The sequence below is a fragment of the Bos taurus genome, chromosome 15, assembly GCF_002263795.3.
Source record: "Bos taurus isolate L1 Dominette 01449 registration number 42190680 breed Hereford chromosome 15, ARS-UCD2.0, whole genome shotgun sequence".
Taxonomy (NCBI): domain Eukaryota; kingdom Metazoa; phylum Chordata; class Mammalia; order Artiodactyla; family Bovidae; genus Bos; species Bos taurus.
The window spans coordinates 30991593-31006833 of record NC_037342.1 but is presented as its reverse complement, the minus strand read 5'-3'; the positions used below and the strand labels follow the sequence as shown (position 1 = coordinate 31006833).

Below are 15241 nucleotides of genomic sequence, written 5' to 3'. Positions count from 1 at the left end.
GGGTTTCTCCTGTAAGGGACTCTCTGTGCTTCTTGGTCTTGATCTAATTTCTTCAAAAATGTTCTCAATGTCTTTTTTTTTTTTCTTTCTTCTTTCTCTGCTGCTGCTGCTAAGTCACAACCCCTACAACTTGAATGCTGGTGCGTTTAATATTTTCCCAAAGGTCTCTGAGGCTATCCTCAATTCTTTTCATTCTTTTCCCTCTATTCTCCTCAGCAGTTATTTCCACCATTCCATCTTCCAGCTCACTTATCCACTCCTCTGCCTCAGTTACTCTGCTATTGGTTCCTTCCAGAGTATTTTTTATTTCAGTAATTGTGTTACTCATCTCTGCTTGCTTCTTCTTTATTTCTTCTATGTCCTTGGTGATTATATTAACAGTGTCAAATGTTTTTTGCATTTTCCCCATTTTATTTTCAAGTCTTCAGAGCATCTTCACTATCATTATTCTGAATTCTCTTTCAGGTAGATTGCTTATTTCCTCTTTGTTTGGTCTTTGAGTTTCTACCTTGTTCTTTCATTTGTACTGTATTTCTGTCTTTTCATCATTTTTTCTAACTTGCTCCACTTGAGGTCAGGCTTTAGGGTTGTATTCCTTCTTCCTTTTGGTTTTTGTCCTTGGAGGGAAAGGCTGGTTGAGCGGTTTGTGCTTATTTCTTTTAAGGGATGACGTGTGCCTGTGTTCTTTTTCCTTTTGTGCTTTGTCTAGTTTCACTTGCTCATAGGGAATCGCATGTGGAAGCCTTGCACTAGACACTTTAGACCAGAGTTCCAAGTGGAAATCTGAATTATCTGTTTTTTATCAGATCTTTATTGGTTCTAGAAATTATCTGTGCTTAGATCAATTCTCTTTCTTGATTCAGTTAACATTTTTATTATGAAATTTTTGGATTCATTAACCGGTAGACTGATTGCCTCTGTTTCATTATTTATTATTTCAGGGTAGTTCCTTGCTCTTTTGAGGGTAGTTCCTCTGCCTTACCATTTTACTTAACTCTGTCCCTGAATTTAGGTGTAAGTTATCCACTGTGGTCTTGAGGGACGTTTTTACATAGCAGCATCCCCGTGTAGACTGTTTATGCCTATTGTCTCTGGTGTGAGGGCTGAACTTGATGGAGATGCCAGAACCATTTTTCCTCAGGATGTGCTAGCCATGATCACCTTGATAGGGGGTGCACACACTGGTGGTGGTGGTTGGTGTTGGTCCTGGCCTGCACAGGACTTAAGGTGGGATTTCCTCTCTGCTCAGTGGTAGGCACTGTTGCCTTGTCAGGGGTGGGGTCCACTCCCAGGTTGCTAGAGCAGAATCCCTGGTAGTCAGGCTTGAAATGGCTCTGTTCCTTTTTAAGTGTGTTTCTTATTGGCAAGCCAGTACCCACATACTCCTCACAGTGGAGTCCAGGCTTTTCCTGCCTTTCTCTTTGTCCCACTGGTTCACCAAGCAGCCAAGGGAGCTTGTCTCCTCTACAGAGGACCCCAGAACTATGATTCCCAGCCTGTGGCTCCACCTGCTTACTTCCCAGGGTGAGTGTCCACTCACACTATTTCCCTCTTCCTCTTAGGTCCTTTCTAGGGGCAGAGGTCTCAGCCCAGTGTTTCTTCCCATCCTACCCAACTACGTGAGAATCTTTCTTGCAGCCTTGGTTGTATAGTTGTTCTGCCAGTTTCCAGTTTGTTTACAGTGAGAATTTTTCTACATGTAGATGTATTTTTCATGTGCTTTTAGGGGTAGGTGAACTTCACATCCTTTTATTCCACTTCCTTAATCCCCCTTTCCAAGGCAACATTTGAAACCAACATAAAAAGCTGTTTCTTACTCAAAAGTTAAATACCAAGGATTGAAAGTGAAAAAAAGTTAAGTCTTTATAATGCTTTACCGTAGGGAGGGGAAGAAGTCTTTCAGGTATTCTAAAAAAGGTGAAAAAGTACTCTGAGGTTTCACTGCAATATATTCCTTGAAAAATTCAGCAACTATATTGCCAAATATAAAATTAATGAAAATGTAGTGTTAAATATGCAAAGCAACATGCTAAACCTTTCAAACTGCATTTACTTCAGGGAAAGCACATTAGTCTTTCTTCATCTTTGATTTTTTTACATGACCAAACTTCTCTAAGTCTCACCTCTTAAGAATTAGCTTCAGGGAAGGGTGTGGAGAAAGACCATGTGCAACCCCATAAAAACAGCTCATTTTTAAACTGTTGCCAGACATACATGTTTTATGAGTTAGACCTTAGATAATCCTTTGATTAAGAAGTTTCTTGATTCTAAATGCACAATGTTGCCAGCAAGAAGGGCCTTAAGCTCCAAATATGCCAATTTCTTTCTTTTACATTATAACCAACAGTTAGTCTCTTTTCAAAGTCACATTTTCTTCTACCTTAAAGTTTTTCAGAGAAAGGAGAATCCAATTAAAATGAATCAACAATTTTATTCCATTAATCATCTTTACTAAAACAATGCACACCAATCTCAACAACCATTCACTCAATGAGTGATTCCAGTGTGTCAAGCATTATGGAAGATGCAAAGATGAATACAAATATGAACAACTTGACATAAAGCAGGATGTTAACAGGATGTCAGACAACAAAAGCCATTGTTTAAAAACTTAGCAAACTTAGGAAAGCCATATGGAAGAGGCAGTAGTTGAACACAGGCCTTGAAGGGTGGGGAGGATTCTAACAAGGAGTTATAGGAGATAAACCATTCAAAACAATGGGGATGGCATGAGCAAAGAAAAAGTACCAAGTCGTATATGAAGAAATGAAAATTTGGGGGACAGTCTGGTTCCTTTAGGTGAAAAGCAGTAGATTAATGGAGAATGATGAGTTGGAAACAAATCATGGCATATCTTAATAACTATTTGTACTTTCCTAAAAAGTGAATGACTAAATCCTTACTTCAGTGATACCAATCTAATTGAACACAGAAAAATGAAAAGGAAGTCAATCAATGTGAAATCAACATGAAAGAAACTTACGAGTCTAGTCTATTAAATAAGTCTAATGACATAATGAAAACCTGAACAAAGCTGCAAAGACGAAACCATGCAGTAAGGGGTGAAAAATAATGTGATGGTAGAACCAATGAATGTGGCAAACCGTTGACAATGAAGACAAGAGAAAGGGAGAAGTCACGGGTAAATTTAAGAAAATAAGACTACGTGAACAGGAAAATGACTGTGCTACTAAAAGAAACAGGGAAATCAATTTCCAGCCATAGTTAACACTGATAAATCCCAAATTGGTCATTTGGATTTGAAGGACAGAGTGGAAGTATGCAGTGAACTGTTATAAATATGAGACTAGAAACAGAAAAAGACCAGGGACAAACTTGGGTTATGCTTAAATTTAGAAGAAGGAAAAATAAATACAGAAAAGATAAAACCAACATAAAGAGAAAAGGAAAGGGTAGACGTAATATTATATACACCAAAGATAGTGTATCATCGCTGCCTAATGTCTCAAGGGGAAGGTGAGAACTGAGAAAAAGTTTATAAATTTTCAAGTTAGATTATTTTGATTCACGTCCCAGAGAGTATGTGTTCAGCAGTCAGATTTTAAGAAGTTAAGAAGTGAGTGACTTATGAGGACACACATTCATGGTGTAGAATGCTCTTTGCAAAGTTGAAGAAAAAAACAGAGAGAATGATAACTTGGTGGGAGTAAAAATCAAACCAAGGACTTCTCATTTTACAGATATGAGAAGTCAGGGAAAAAAATATGAATTTAAAAAGATACATTCTAAGTATCTAAATCAGAATATTTCAAGCAGCAACAATTTGCTTCTGTTATGGACTGAATGCTTGTGTCACCCCCACAAAATTCATATGCTGAGTTCTAACCCTCAACATGATAGTATTTGGAGATGAATGAGTCCTTTGAGGAGGAATTAGGGTTAAATAAGATCATTAAGAGTGAGGCTCTCATGCTGGGATTAGTATCCTTACGAGATAGCAAAGAGCTTGTTCTCTCTTTCCCCCTCTACACATGCTTGCACCAAGGAAAACACCACGCAAGCACGAAGCAAGACGGTGACCATCTTTAAACCAGGAGACGAGCTCTCACCAGAACCTGACTAATGCTAGCAGCTGCTGGCAGCCTGATCTCACATTTTTAGTCTCCAAACTGAGAAAATAAAACTCTTGTTAAGTCAAGTCTCTAGTGTTTTGCTATAGAAGTCCCAGAGGAATAACACAGATTCAAAAAGACATAGCTTATTTTCTTATACATAATACCATCAGCTGAGATCTTTCCAGGACACCAAGACAGAAATTAGGGAGAAGCTGTAGTCTAACTCAAAATTCCCTTGCTAAATCTCTCACATTCCTCAAACAACAGAAAATTTCTCCATTACAGTAAGGAAAACATAAAATTAAATATCATTAAAATTGCAGATCAGAAAATATATCTGTATATGGTCAAAAGACTCCAAAATGATCTGAGAGGAAAATAAGGGGGAAAGGAACAAATATTGACCTACTGTACTGGGCAGAAGCTTAACAAAGAAGTGAATACAAAACAAACATTTGATTTCCTCTTAAAATGAGCAAAGTGAATCCATCTCACAAAATGGCTCTAAAAATGGCCAGGAAAATTTAAAATAAATAATTTGTAAGTGAATGACGAGTATCTGTGTGAAGTATCCAGCTAACAAATTTTACCCCAAGAGAAGATAATCTCAAAAGTTAAAAGTGGGCTTGTTAAGAGACCCTCAGTTCAGTTCAGTTGCTCAGTCGTGTCCGACTCTGCGACCCCATGGACTGCAGCATGCCAGGCTCCCTGTCCATCACCAACTCCTGGGGTTTATTCAAACTCATGTTCATTGTGTCAGTGATGCCATCCAACCATCTCATTCTCTGTCGTCCCCTTCTCCTCCTGCCTTCAATCTTTCCCAGCATCAGGGTCTTTTCAAATGAGTCAGTTCTTTGCATCAAGTGGCCAAAGTATTGAAGTCTCAGCTTCAGCATCAGTCCTTCCAATGAATATTCAGGACTGATTTCCTTTAGGATGGACTGGTTGGATCTCCTTGCTTAAGAGACCCTACACTAAAGCAATGTCATCAGTTGCTATGATTCTACTCAAGTTATACTCCAGTATTTCTAAACTTTCCAAAACTCTCCAGATACTCCTTTTCACACATGCTAATTGCACAGAGTCTGAAGAAGTCTATTCACACTGGTGATAGAATATTTGTAATGTCAACGAGATTTAAGTTAGCACGCTAACTCTGTTGTGATCAACTCATCCCTCTCCAAAGTACTCTTTGAGAACTCATGGGTTAGTTCCTTCCAAAAGAGGTATTTCAAGGGTTCTCAAGAAACAAACACAGAGAAGCCACACCTTACTTCCCCATTACCACTTAAAATGTTTCTATTACTACCAAGCCAATGGCATGTCTGAACTAGTGTTAGTATTCCTATCGCTGGTAAGAAAAATATTAGTTTACTATTTCTAGTCATAGATTCCTAAATTGTTAGTCTCATCCAAAGCAAACAGCATACATACCACAGATCTAGGAAAATGAGGGGGAGATGAAATTACAACATTGCAAAGGTTACTGGAAAAGAATGGTGCTATAAAGAGTGTTCACATTCCTAAGGAGAGAATAAACCATAGGAAGGTCTTTATATAGAACAGAAAGACAGAGTCTCAAGAAATTATGAGGAGCCAAATACTTTGGAAGGAAGAAAAAAACATGAAATCTGACATGCCATATGGCATGGTACACATTTCCTGTTAACTACTGTAAAAGGTTTAAACTGCACAGAAACAGTACTGGTCACATAAACCCAAGCAAAGCAACTATAGATATGTACCTAACACAGAAACATTAACTGATTTACAACCAAACACAGGCCTCATACTAAACAGTACCTGACAGTACGTGTTCAAGTGTCTTAAAAGAGAAAGGGGGCATTTTTACATATTTTTCCTTTCATGTATTAATCAAGCTAGGAAACAGCTGCACCTGGAGAAACTTCTACTTGATAGACTTTGGCTCTACTGAAGAAGACCTGGTTTTTCTTTGAGGCCAAATTTGGAATCTTCTTTAAAAAGAAAAACTTATTAGTCTTTCAAAGATTATTTTAAAAGTCTAGGTTCCAGGCAGTGCTTCTCTTATTCACTTTTCTCAAAACACTAATTAGATGCCAGAACAAGAAAAGAGGGCAGGTAAAACTATGCAAAGGAAAAGGAAAAATATGTCTGAACTACACAAACAGGGTTTACGTTATCTTTGGAAGACAGAACACAGCCTGGAAATATTAGTGTTTCAAGCATCTGCTGCAAGACTTGACCATTCAGGTTAAACCTGCTCTTTGTGGAGATTATTTTTTAGAGGTGCCATTTTGAAATTTTCCCATTCAGAATAAGCTTTGGGAAACTTATGAAAGGCAGAGACATTCTCCATCTACAAAAATAAAACACTTAAGTTATTTTTGCTGTTGTAGAAAAATTATACAAGAACAGCACTTCCAGATGATGAGGCAATTAAAAAGAAAAAAAAACAATAAAAAAATAAAATAAAAATTCTGAAGAGCTGCTAACACATCTAAACTACACTGGGACTAGACTGAGAGGAAAAGACTGGTAGGAATGATGAAATTCTACATGAGCCAAACTCTGCAAATGGGACATGGGAAGAAAATGACAAGAATTCAAAGCTCATCCATGTTATTTGGAGAAACTCGACCCAAACATCTTAGAGATCACCTTCCTAACATAAACAAGATGAAAGAGAAGATGGGCAATGTACCTGTTCCTCCTCTATAATGTTAGTTTCTTAAGCTTCCACATCACAGCCACATTAAAACCCCAGGCTCCCTTTCCCTGCAGGAGATCATGCCATGCAGAGCAGACACAAGAAGACTGCAGTTAAAAAAAAAAAAAAAATGAAACAGCATGAAGCAAGCTCCAAAGGTGCAAGGCTGAATTGGCTACATTAGCTTACCATATATCTCGGATCTACTCTCCTCTGAACTAGACTTTGTCTTCTTGGAGGAGCTATCTGCACAAGAGTGGGAGAAAAGGAGAGAGATATAGAAAATATGGAGACCAAATGTAAGGGGGAAAATTCATGGGGAGAAAAAAAAAAAAAGAATGAATCATGATCAAGTTAAATCGTGCAAACACAAAGTATGAACATCACAGGTGACAGCCCTTAGAATGGTCACGAACAGCACAGGTAATGACATTTTAGATTTGTTGAAGAAAAGACAGTGCAATAAAAATATGTTCAAACAAACAACACATGAGAATTCTACAAAATATATTATCTGACAGTTGTAGAGATGACAAAAGCACTAAAAGCTGTAATAATCTCATTGTGAAACACGGGGTACCACTTTGCTAACCTGTCTTTGGAGATGGGTACATCACAGATGAACAATACAGAGTAAGTCAATCTAACAAGACTTTAATGGCTTCGACGAGTATAGGACAGAAACTCTGTGACCCTAGTTATCAAGACAAAACTTATCAATAAATGAAAGCCTTGGAGTCCTATGACATCAAAATGAGGTGTCAAAAACAAAGAATTATTTCTTAATAGAGATCCAGAAGTTACATATTACATACTCCCACCACCAAAGCCTCCTAAATTGATGACTGGGATTTCATTTTTAACCTACCACCCAAGGTTCAGTAGCTGTTCACTTCCCATTCTTCCCTTACTAGGTAATATTTATGTTTTTCAAAGTGTACTAGCAGTTTATACTATGAAACATCTTGGATACGAAAGAAACACTCTATTAAAAATGTTATTTCTAAGTGAAAATACCTAAAAACAGATACATTATATTTATGTATCTGAGACCTTAGTATTTACTTACTTTATCTTTTGTCATGGGAATGTCTCAGTGAATAAAACTGTATATCCACAAGGAATACGTATCAAATGACAAAAGCAAATTTATCAAGTAATTTTTATAAATTAAATACTGAGTGAGTTTACAAGGGGAAACCAAAGCCTATATATTACAAGAAGGGTTCAACCTATATACAAAATTAAGAATAGATATAGTCAAAAGTACACTAGCATGAAAATTCTAGGAAATATCAACACTACTGAAGTTGAAAGACAGCTCTGAGTTTAGAATACTTTTTGAAGAAAAAGAGATTTCTATTCATCTACTTAAAGTGAGATAATCATTAATTTTGAATTATTTTATCCAATTCTCCAATTTACCGTGATCACATCTGAATTTTTAATTGACTACAGAATATGTAGTTGTTATAGCCTTGATTACAATGTTGGTTTTATAAACATACTACTGTTCATACCTAGGATTTACCTTGCTACTAAGTCCTTGGTCTGACCAAAATTTCCAATTATGATATAACTATTTCTAGTATCATTATTATTTTAAAATACAACACAGTCTGCAATGATGCTTCCATAGTAGAATCCATAGTGTTGACAGTTAAAAATGCTTGTATTCCTTCTGAGTGCAAAGGTTTCATATTATGTAACTGAAGAGGAAGGAGAGTCTTAAATAGATCAAACAGCTATTCCTGGGTGTTTCAGGCAGTTATGTAGCTTAAGGTGTATTATTCAAAACTTCACCAGTCTCAGTATTCTTTGGCAGAACAAAGTGTGTTACCTGTGGGGTCAAAATCATGTGATGTACTGCGCTCAACTTTCTGCTTCTTATCTGTTGGTGACTCTCGGTTCAAAATACTTCCATGCCTAAGTTAAATAAAAGCAATTAAATATTTACTACAAAAAAATTTACTGTAACAAAAACAATTTAAAAATCCCAAGTGCGTCTTACAAAGAGAAACCAATAAATGAATTTACCTTACGTAGTCTCATAAACCTAATTCATATTTTTCAAGACGTTTTAAAATTCAGTCTGTGCTATGTTTAATATAGTCTATTTAGCTGGTTTTAAAAAAAAGTGCTTTAAAATAATGAGCAGTATTTACCAATAAGGGCTTCCCTGGTAGCTCAACTGGTGAAGAATCCGCCTGCAATGCAGGAGACCCCAGTTCGACTCCTGGGTAGGGAAGATTCCCTGGAGAAGAGACAGGCTACCCATTCCACTATTCTTGAGCTTGCCTGGTGGCTCAATCAGTAAAGAATCTGCCTGCAATGTGGGAGACCTAGGTTCGATCCCTGGGTTGGGAAGATGCCCTGGAGGAAGGCATGGCAACCCATTCTAGTAGTCTCGCCTGGAGAATCCCATGGACAGAGGAGCCTGGCAGGCAACAGTTCATGGGGTCACAAAGATGTGGACAAGACTGTGTGACTAAGCACAGCACAGCATTTAGTAATAACGTGTATTTTATTCTGAGAAATAACTCCTTAAAATCTCTTAGTGGTTTTCACAGGTTGATTACTATTATTCAAATTAACAGATAAAAAAACAGTACTGAAAAGTAATTAAACATAGTCCCCAACCCTTTGTTTACTATGGTCAGGTTCAAAAACACTGTAAATACAGCTTAGATGAGAACAGTTAAAAAAAAAAAAAAATCTTAGGCAAGGCTCTTTTAAAGTCTGCCTACAGTTCATGCCACAGACATATCTTTTGCAAGCCCCAGATGACATTAGAATTATTGTTTTTCCTATGCCCTACCATATTACACTTGATCAGATATTGCACTACTGTAACACTGCTGCTGCTGCTGCTGCTGCTGCTAAGTCGCTTCAGTCGTGTCCGACTCTTAGCGACCCCATGGACTGAAGCCTACCAGGCTTCGCCATCCATGGGATTTTCCAGGCAAGAGAACTAGAGTGGGGTCCATTGCCTTCTCCAACTGTAACACATACATTACTAATTAAGATGAGCATTGGTATCTTGGGCTATGCCATCACTAAAAAATGATAAAAGTATCATAATAATTAGGAATGACACACTACCTACATTTTAAATAATATTTATGACAATTAAGATCAGAGAGAAAAGAGATGCTGAAGAACAAGTACTCAGGAAGAGGCACTTAATCCCAGGAAATGAATAAATATGAAGATATAGATACAGACACAGAAATATCTGGACATTTTGGATTTTTTCCCTTTACTTTCTTAGGGTAACTAACTAATTCAGTTTGCCAAAGGTCATTAACTAAAGGCAGTTACAGTCACCAAAGTTATAAAACACATCAAAACTGGCAATCCATTTACACTCCCCAAGCTACTCACAACTTAAAACAGTCACAAAAGATTCTGAAATTAAATCTCTTCAGAGGGAGTGACCTTAAGTATCAATTTGAACAAACTTTTTAAATGCTTACATTAAAAACATTAGAAATGTTATCAAAATAATGCCATCTTCCAGAAAAAATATGCAACACCTGTTATATTTCAAACCTGTAAAACATTTTGAAATTTTAAATTACTTAAATCCACATTTCTAAAAACCACAGAAATGCACCATAATTTCAAAGCAACACTTCTAAGTAACACTGTACCTAAACATATGAAGTGCAACTGAACAACTTACCTTATAGGTTTTTTGAGGGGAAACCTGAAACAAACAAAAAAAATAAAAAGATTAGATGTAGTTATTTCACTTGTACGATTGTTATTAAGTTTATTCTTTCTATAAAACCAGAATAAGGGGTTTACATCTTGTACTAACTTTTCCAAGGCAAGATTCAACAAACAAGTGGAACTGGATACATTTTTTAATGTCTTAACTACTTTGTTAAATCTTAAATTGCTGGTGCATTTACCATCAGCTGTCCCTGAGTATGGGTTCTCTCTTTAAAAATCCAAATAATAATAGCAATAGCTACATTTATTGAGGGCTTAGTAGATGCTAAGCACTATTCTAAACTGTTCACATATATTACTTTTTAATTCTAAAAATATCTATGAAGATATTATTTCTATTTTACAGACTTAAAAAATGGAAGCTAGAAAAATGTCACCATTATAAATATTATAATATAAATACTATATTTACTCTTCCTAGAAAGAAAGTTCCTTCTTCACCTTTCCCCATCCAAAATAGCTGGGTGCTGATTACTGCTCTATTGGTCTGTGTCTAACCTTTGATCATGATCAAATCAAGATCTTCAATTATTTATGTTTAACATAAATAATCCCCATTCAATTATCTCTACAATAACAGAATTCTAGAAAAAACTGCCACTGAAGTACTATCAGTTAGTAAAAACAAGTTCCAAAAGTAGAAAACAAAGGGTACTTTAACATTTTTTTCAGTTCTGTAAGGAAGAAGAACTACAGCCTTTCCTCCTAGTTGTCTTTTTAAAAGAATATTTCTGGATGCTTCCTGATAAGAATTTGATGCTATACATAAACACTAACCTAAGTCTAAAGGAATGTTCTCAAACTTCCATTCTTCTTCTCATTTCTATAATTATCTCAACCTATACTATTTCAGGTAAAGATTATTTAGTCTAGGTAATAAGAACAGGGTTTATTAAGAATATCAGTAATTTTTTTAAAAAGACTATAGTAAGGGTTGCTGTTTAGTCGCTAAGTTGTGTCCGACTCTTTTTGTGACTCAATGGACTGTAGCCCACCAGGCTCCTCTGTTCATGGGATTTCCCAGGCAAGAATACTGGAATGGGTTGCCATTTCCTTCTCCAGGGGATCTTCCCCACCCAGGGATAGAACTCATGTCTCCTGCATTGCAGGCAGATTCTTTACCACTGAGCCACCAGGGAAGCACATTAGTAAGGGTAGGAAGAAATAAACATAAAACAATGATACTTGACTATTTTATTTGGCATGGAGATAGTTTAGCTTAAAATGAAAACTTAGTCTAAATATAACTTTAATTATAATTCCCTTTAATTCCCACATAAATTAAAATTGATTCAAAGAAAAAGAGAATCTAAAAACTTCCCTAATAAGTTACAGAATATTAACTTACAACCCAGGTAGGCATGACAAGAAATAGAGGTTCTGGACTAAGAGAGAGGACACTGCTCTAAAGAACATATTGATTACAAAAGATTATAACATTTTCAGAAATAAGAGTGCCTAAGTAGTCCATCCTTACTTGCTGGAGGAGATGGGAGGGAATGGGATTTAAATTTAAAGAATCGCAAAAGCCATCACAATACTGTAAAGTAATTATCCTCCAATTGAAATAAATTTTAAAAAAAAGATGAACATAAAAGTTGGCAGTAAAGAATTCCCAACTGAATCTCTGCAGAGGATAATACCTGCAGTTAGCAACCTTAGCCACTTGGCCTGACAACCATTGTATTAAAAACTCCTATCCCAGAACAATGCTGCTTGCGTCAGAAACTGCATCATCCAGGGAGATTCTGGTAAAGAAACCGGAAGTTCCCAGACTACTGATTGTAAACCAGTTTCCTGAGCTATTTTCTCTTACAAGGGAATGGAAAGGAAAGGAAAGGAAAGAGGACAAAAATGAAATAAGAAGGGCTACCTCAGTACAACTTCCTTATTGCAGTTGACTTACCACAGTCCCCAAGTACAAAGAAATTTCTCAAAAAATCTTTACATCACAATACTTTTTCTCTAATCACCAAATTCCACTTTAAAATATGTGGTAAAACAAATATACATGTACATACGCATGTGACGCTGCAAATGCACGTAAGTAACACAGTCAAGGGCCTTCTTCCATCAGCTCTAGCTAAGAACATCACCACCAGAATCCCACGGTTTTGTAAAATCACTACCGCTTCCTGGATATTGACATGGAGATGTAATGAGACAGCTAGAAGCAGAAAGCTAGAACCCCAAAGAAAAACTTGGGACTAGAGTTGTAGATTTGTGTCACCAACCTACTGATGGTAGGCAATGGCACCGCACTCCAGTACTCTTGCCTGGAAAATCCCATGGATGGCGGAGCCTGGTGGGCTGCAGTCCATGGGATGGCAAAGAGTTGGACACGATTGAGCGACTTCACTTTCACTTTTCGCTTTCATGCATTGGAGAAGGAAATGGCAACCCACTCCAGTGTTCTTGCCTGGAGAATCCCAGGGACGGGGGAGTCTGTTGGGCTGCCATCTATGGGGTCGCACAGAGTCGGACACGACTGAAGCAGCAGCATAAAGAGAAAACACCAAGGATCAAATCCTTGGGAAAAGTAACCTATTTTCTGAACAACTGAGTAAGGATGTGACAGGTGATGAAGGAGATAAAAAAGATAAATCACAATAGAGAAAGGGCTGTCCTAGGGACCAACAAAGAAGAGATACGACTACTAAATGCTACAGAAAGGTAGGCTGAAGGCTGAGAAATGGCCATGTTCTAGCAACACAGTAGCCCAACACTAGGCTGATAAAACAATTCTGGTGTACAAAAATCCCATATTTCCAAGTCCCTGTTCATTGTGTAGTCCAATCATAAAATTGTGAAAATCTCATCTGGTTAGATATTTAAGTAGAAACAGCTGTGTCTGAATGCTGACATAACATTAGATGTGGCTAGTTAACCAAATGCGTCTGGATTTTGAAAATATCCTGTTGATGACTTGGACATTTAGCCAACAATGAATATGTTTGTGTTTATTTATATATGTGTATATGTATTTTGCTAGATATATGACAAAGTCAAAGAGCCAATATGAAGAATCATAACAGATAAAGGAAAGGGTTACCAGGAGTTTGAGCCACTGGGATAAGGTGCCTTGGTTGTTGTTCAGTCCCAAAGTTATACCTGACTTTTTGCGACCCCATGGACTGCAGCTTCCCAGGTGACTTAGAGGGAAAACAATTCGCCTGCAATGCAGGAGACACAGGCAGACACAAGTTTGATTTCCAGGTCGGGAAGATCCCCTGGAGAAGGGCATGGCAATTCACTCCAGTATTCTTGCCTGAAGAATCCCATGGACAGAGAATCTGGAGGGCCACAGTCCATGGAGTTGCAAAGAGTTGGATACGATTGCAGTGATTTAGCATGCATGCACACATGGACTGCAGCACACCAGGCTTCCCTGTCCTTCATCATCTCCCGGAGCTTGCTCAAACTCATGTCCATTGAGTTGGTGATGCCATCTAACTATCTCATCCTCTGTCGTCTAAGCATACTGAGCATACTTGCATGCCAAAAATCCTAACCAAGGGCCTTAAATGTCACAACATATTGACTCACTTGACTCAGGATGCCTTTTCTTTGTTAGTTCTGAGCTCTAGTATTAAATCATTAGGTTACAATATACAGAGGCCTCCCCCAATTTTTTATTTTCACACTTCTCCCAATATGTTAAATCATGTAGAGGGAAATGTGATTCGGTAATTAAACAACCCTAATCTGCAATTAATATATATATTGGAAAAAGACTTTCATTTCTTAGCCAGGTTTAATGATTCTATGATACATATATACATATACATGATGTCGTAACTGTTTTTAAGATTTAAAAACTCAGGGCTTCCCTGGTGGCTCAGTGGTAAAGAATCCGCCTGCCAGTGCAGAGGACACGGGTTTGATTCCTGGTCTGAGAAGATCCCACATGCTGCGGAGCAACTAAGCCCATGTGCCACAAGTACTGAGCCCATCCTCTGCAACAAGAGAAGCCACCGTGATGAGAAGTCCGAGCACCTCAGCAAAGAGTAGTCCCTGCTCTCCGCAACTAGAGAAAAGCGCACGCATCAACGAAGACCCAGGGCAGAGAAAAATAAATAAAATTTTTTAAAAGGAGAGATCTTAAAACCTAAAAGCTTTAAGACCATTACACAGAATTTCTTCTGGATTAAAAAAAACTGCAAAGAAGTGCCGAAGTGATGTGTTACAACATATTTGCGTATAATAAATAGCCTACTAGAAATCATATTTTCCTTTTATTGATTTTGGTGAGACAAAAGCTAGCCTTTGGATTCCACTCCAGTGAGAAGCATTCTGAAAGAAGAAATGGGGATATCACAGGCAAACCTTAATTCCTATTCTGTTTCCTCCAAGATATTAGATTTTTCTCCCCTGGGTTTAGTTATGACAAGGAATTTGAGAGTCTGGATGGTTCTTAATAATGGATGACCGAAATGAAGGGGAGGAAGTTAAGGAAATTTCACCTACATTGGAGAGTGGTCAAGCTTTTATTAACATTCAAACAATGTTAGCTACTAAATTTAGAATTCTCAAAAATTCCATTGTAACATACATCCTGATTTTAGTAATATTTAAATGCAAGAGAAAAATCACTTAAGTGAGTAAAGTTACCAGACAAAGAATTCTGCAAAACAGGTTAACAATTAAGATAATTCCTAGGCTCAGCTCCTCATAAAATGATAATAAACATCAGTGCAAAAAACAGACTATTCCAGTATTGTTACAGTACTGTCATTGT

The 15241-nt window shown here is 37.3% G+C and overlaps 1 protein-coding gene across 1 annotated transcript in view; it reads right to left on the bottom strand.

Annotated features, from left to right (window-relative positions):
• The window catches only part of ARHGEF12 (Rho guanine nucleotide exchange factor 12), a 168244-nt gene that overhangs the window by 83461 nt on the left and 69542 nt on the right, over positions 1–15241 (bottom strand). The window contains exons 2-4 of the mRNA NM_001123033.2: positions 10451–10474; positions 8606–8691; positions 6955–7011 (exon numbers count right to left, since the gene is read on the bottom strand). Of these exons, the coding sequence (NP_001116505.2) occupies positions 6955–7011; positions 8606–8691; positions 10451–10474 (167 nt within the window). The remainder of the gene's footprint in view (positions 1–6954; positions 7012–8605; positions 8692–10450; positions 10475–15241) is intronic.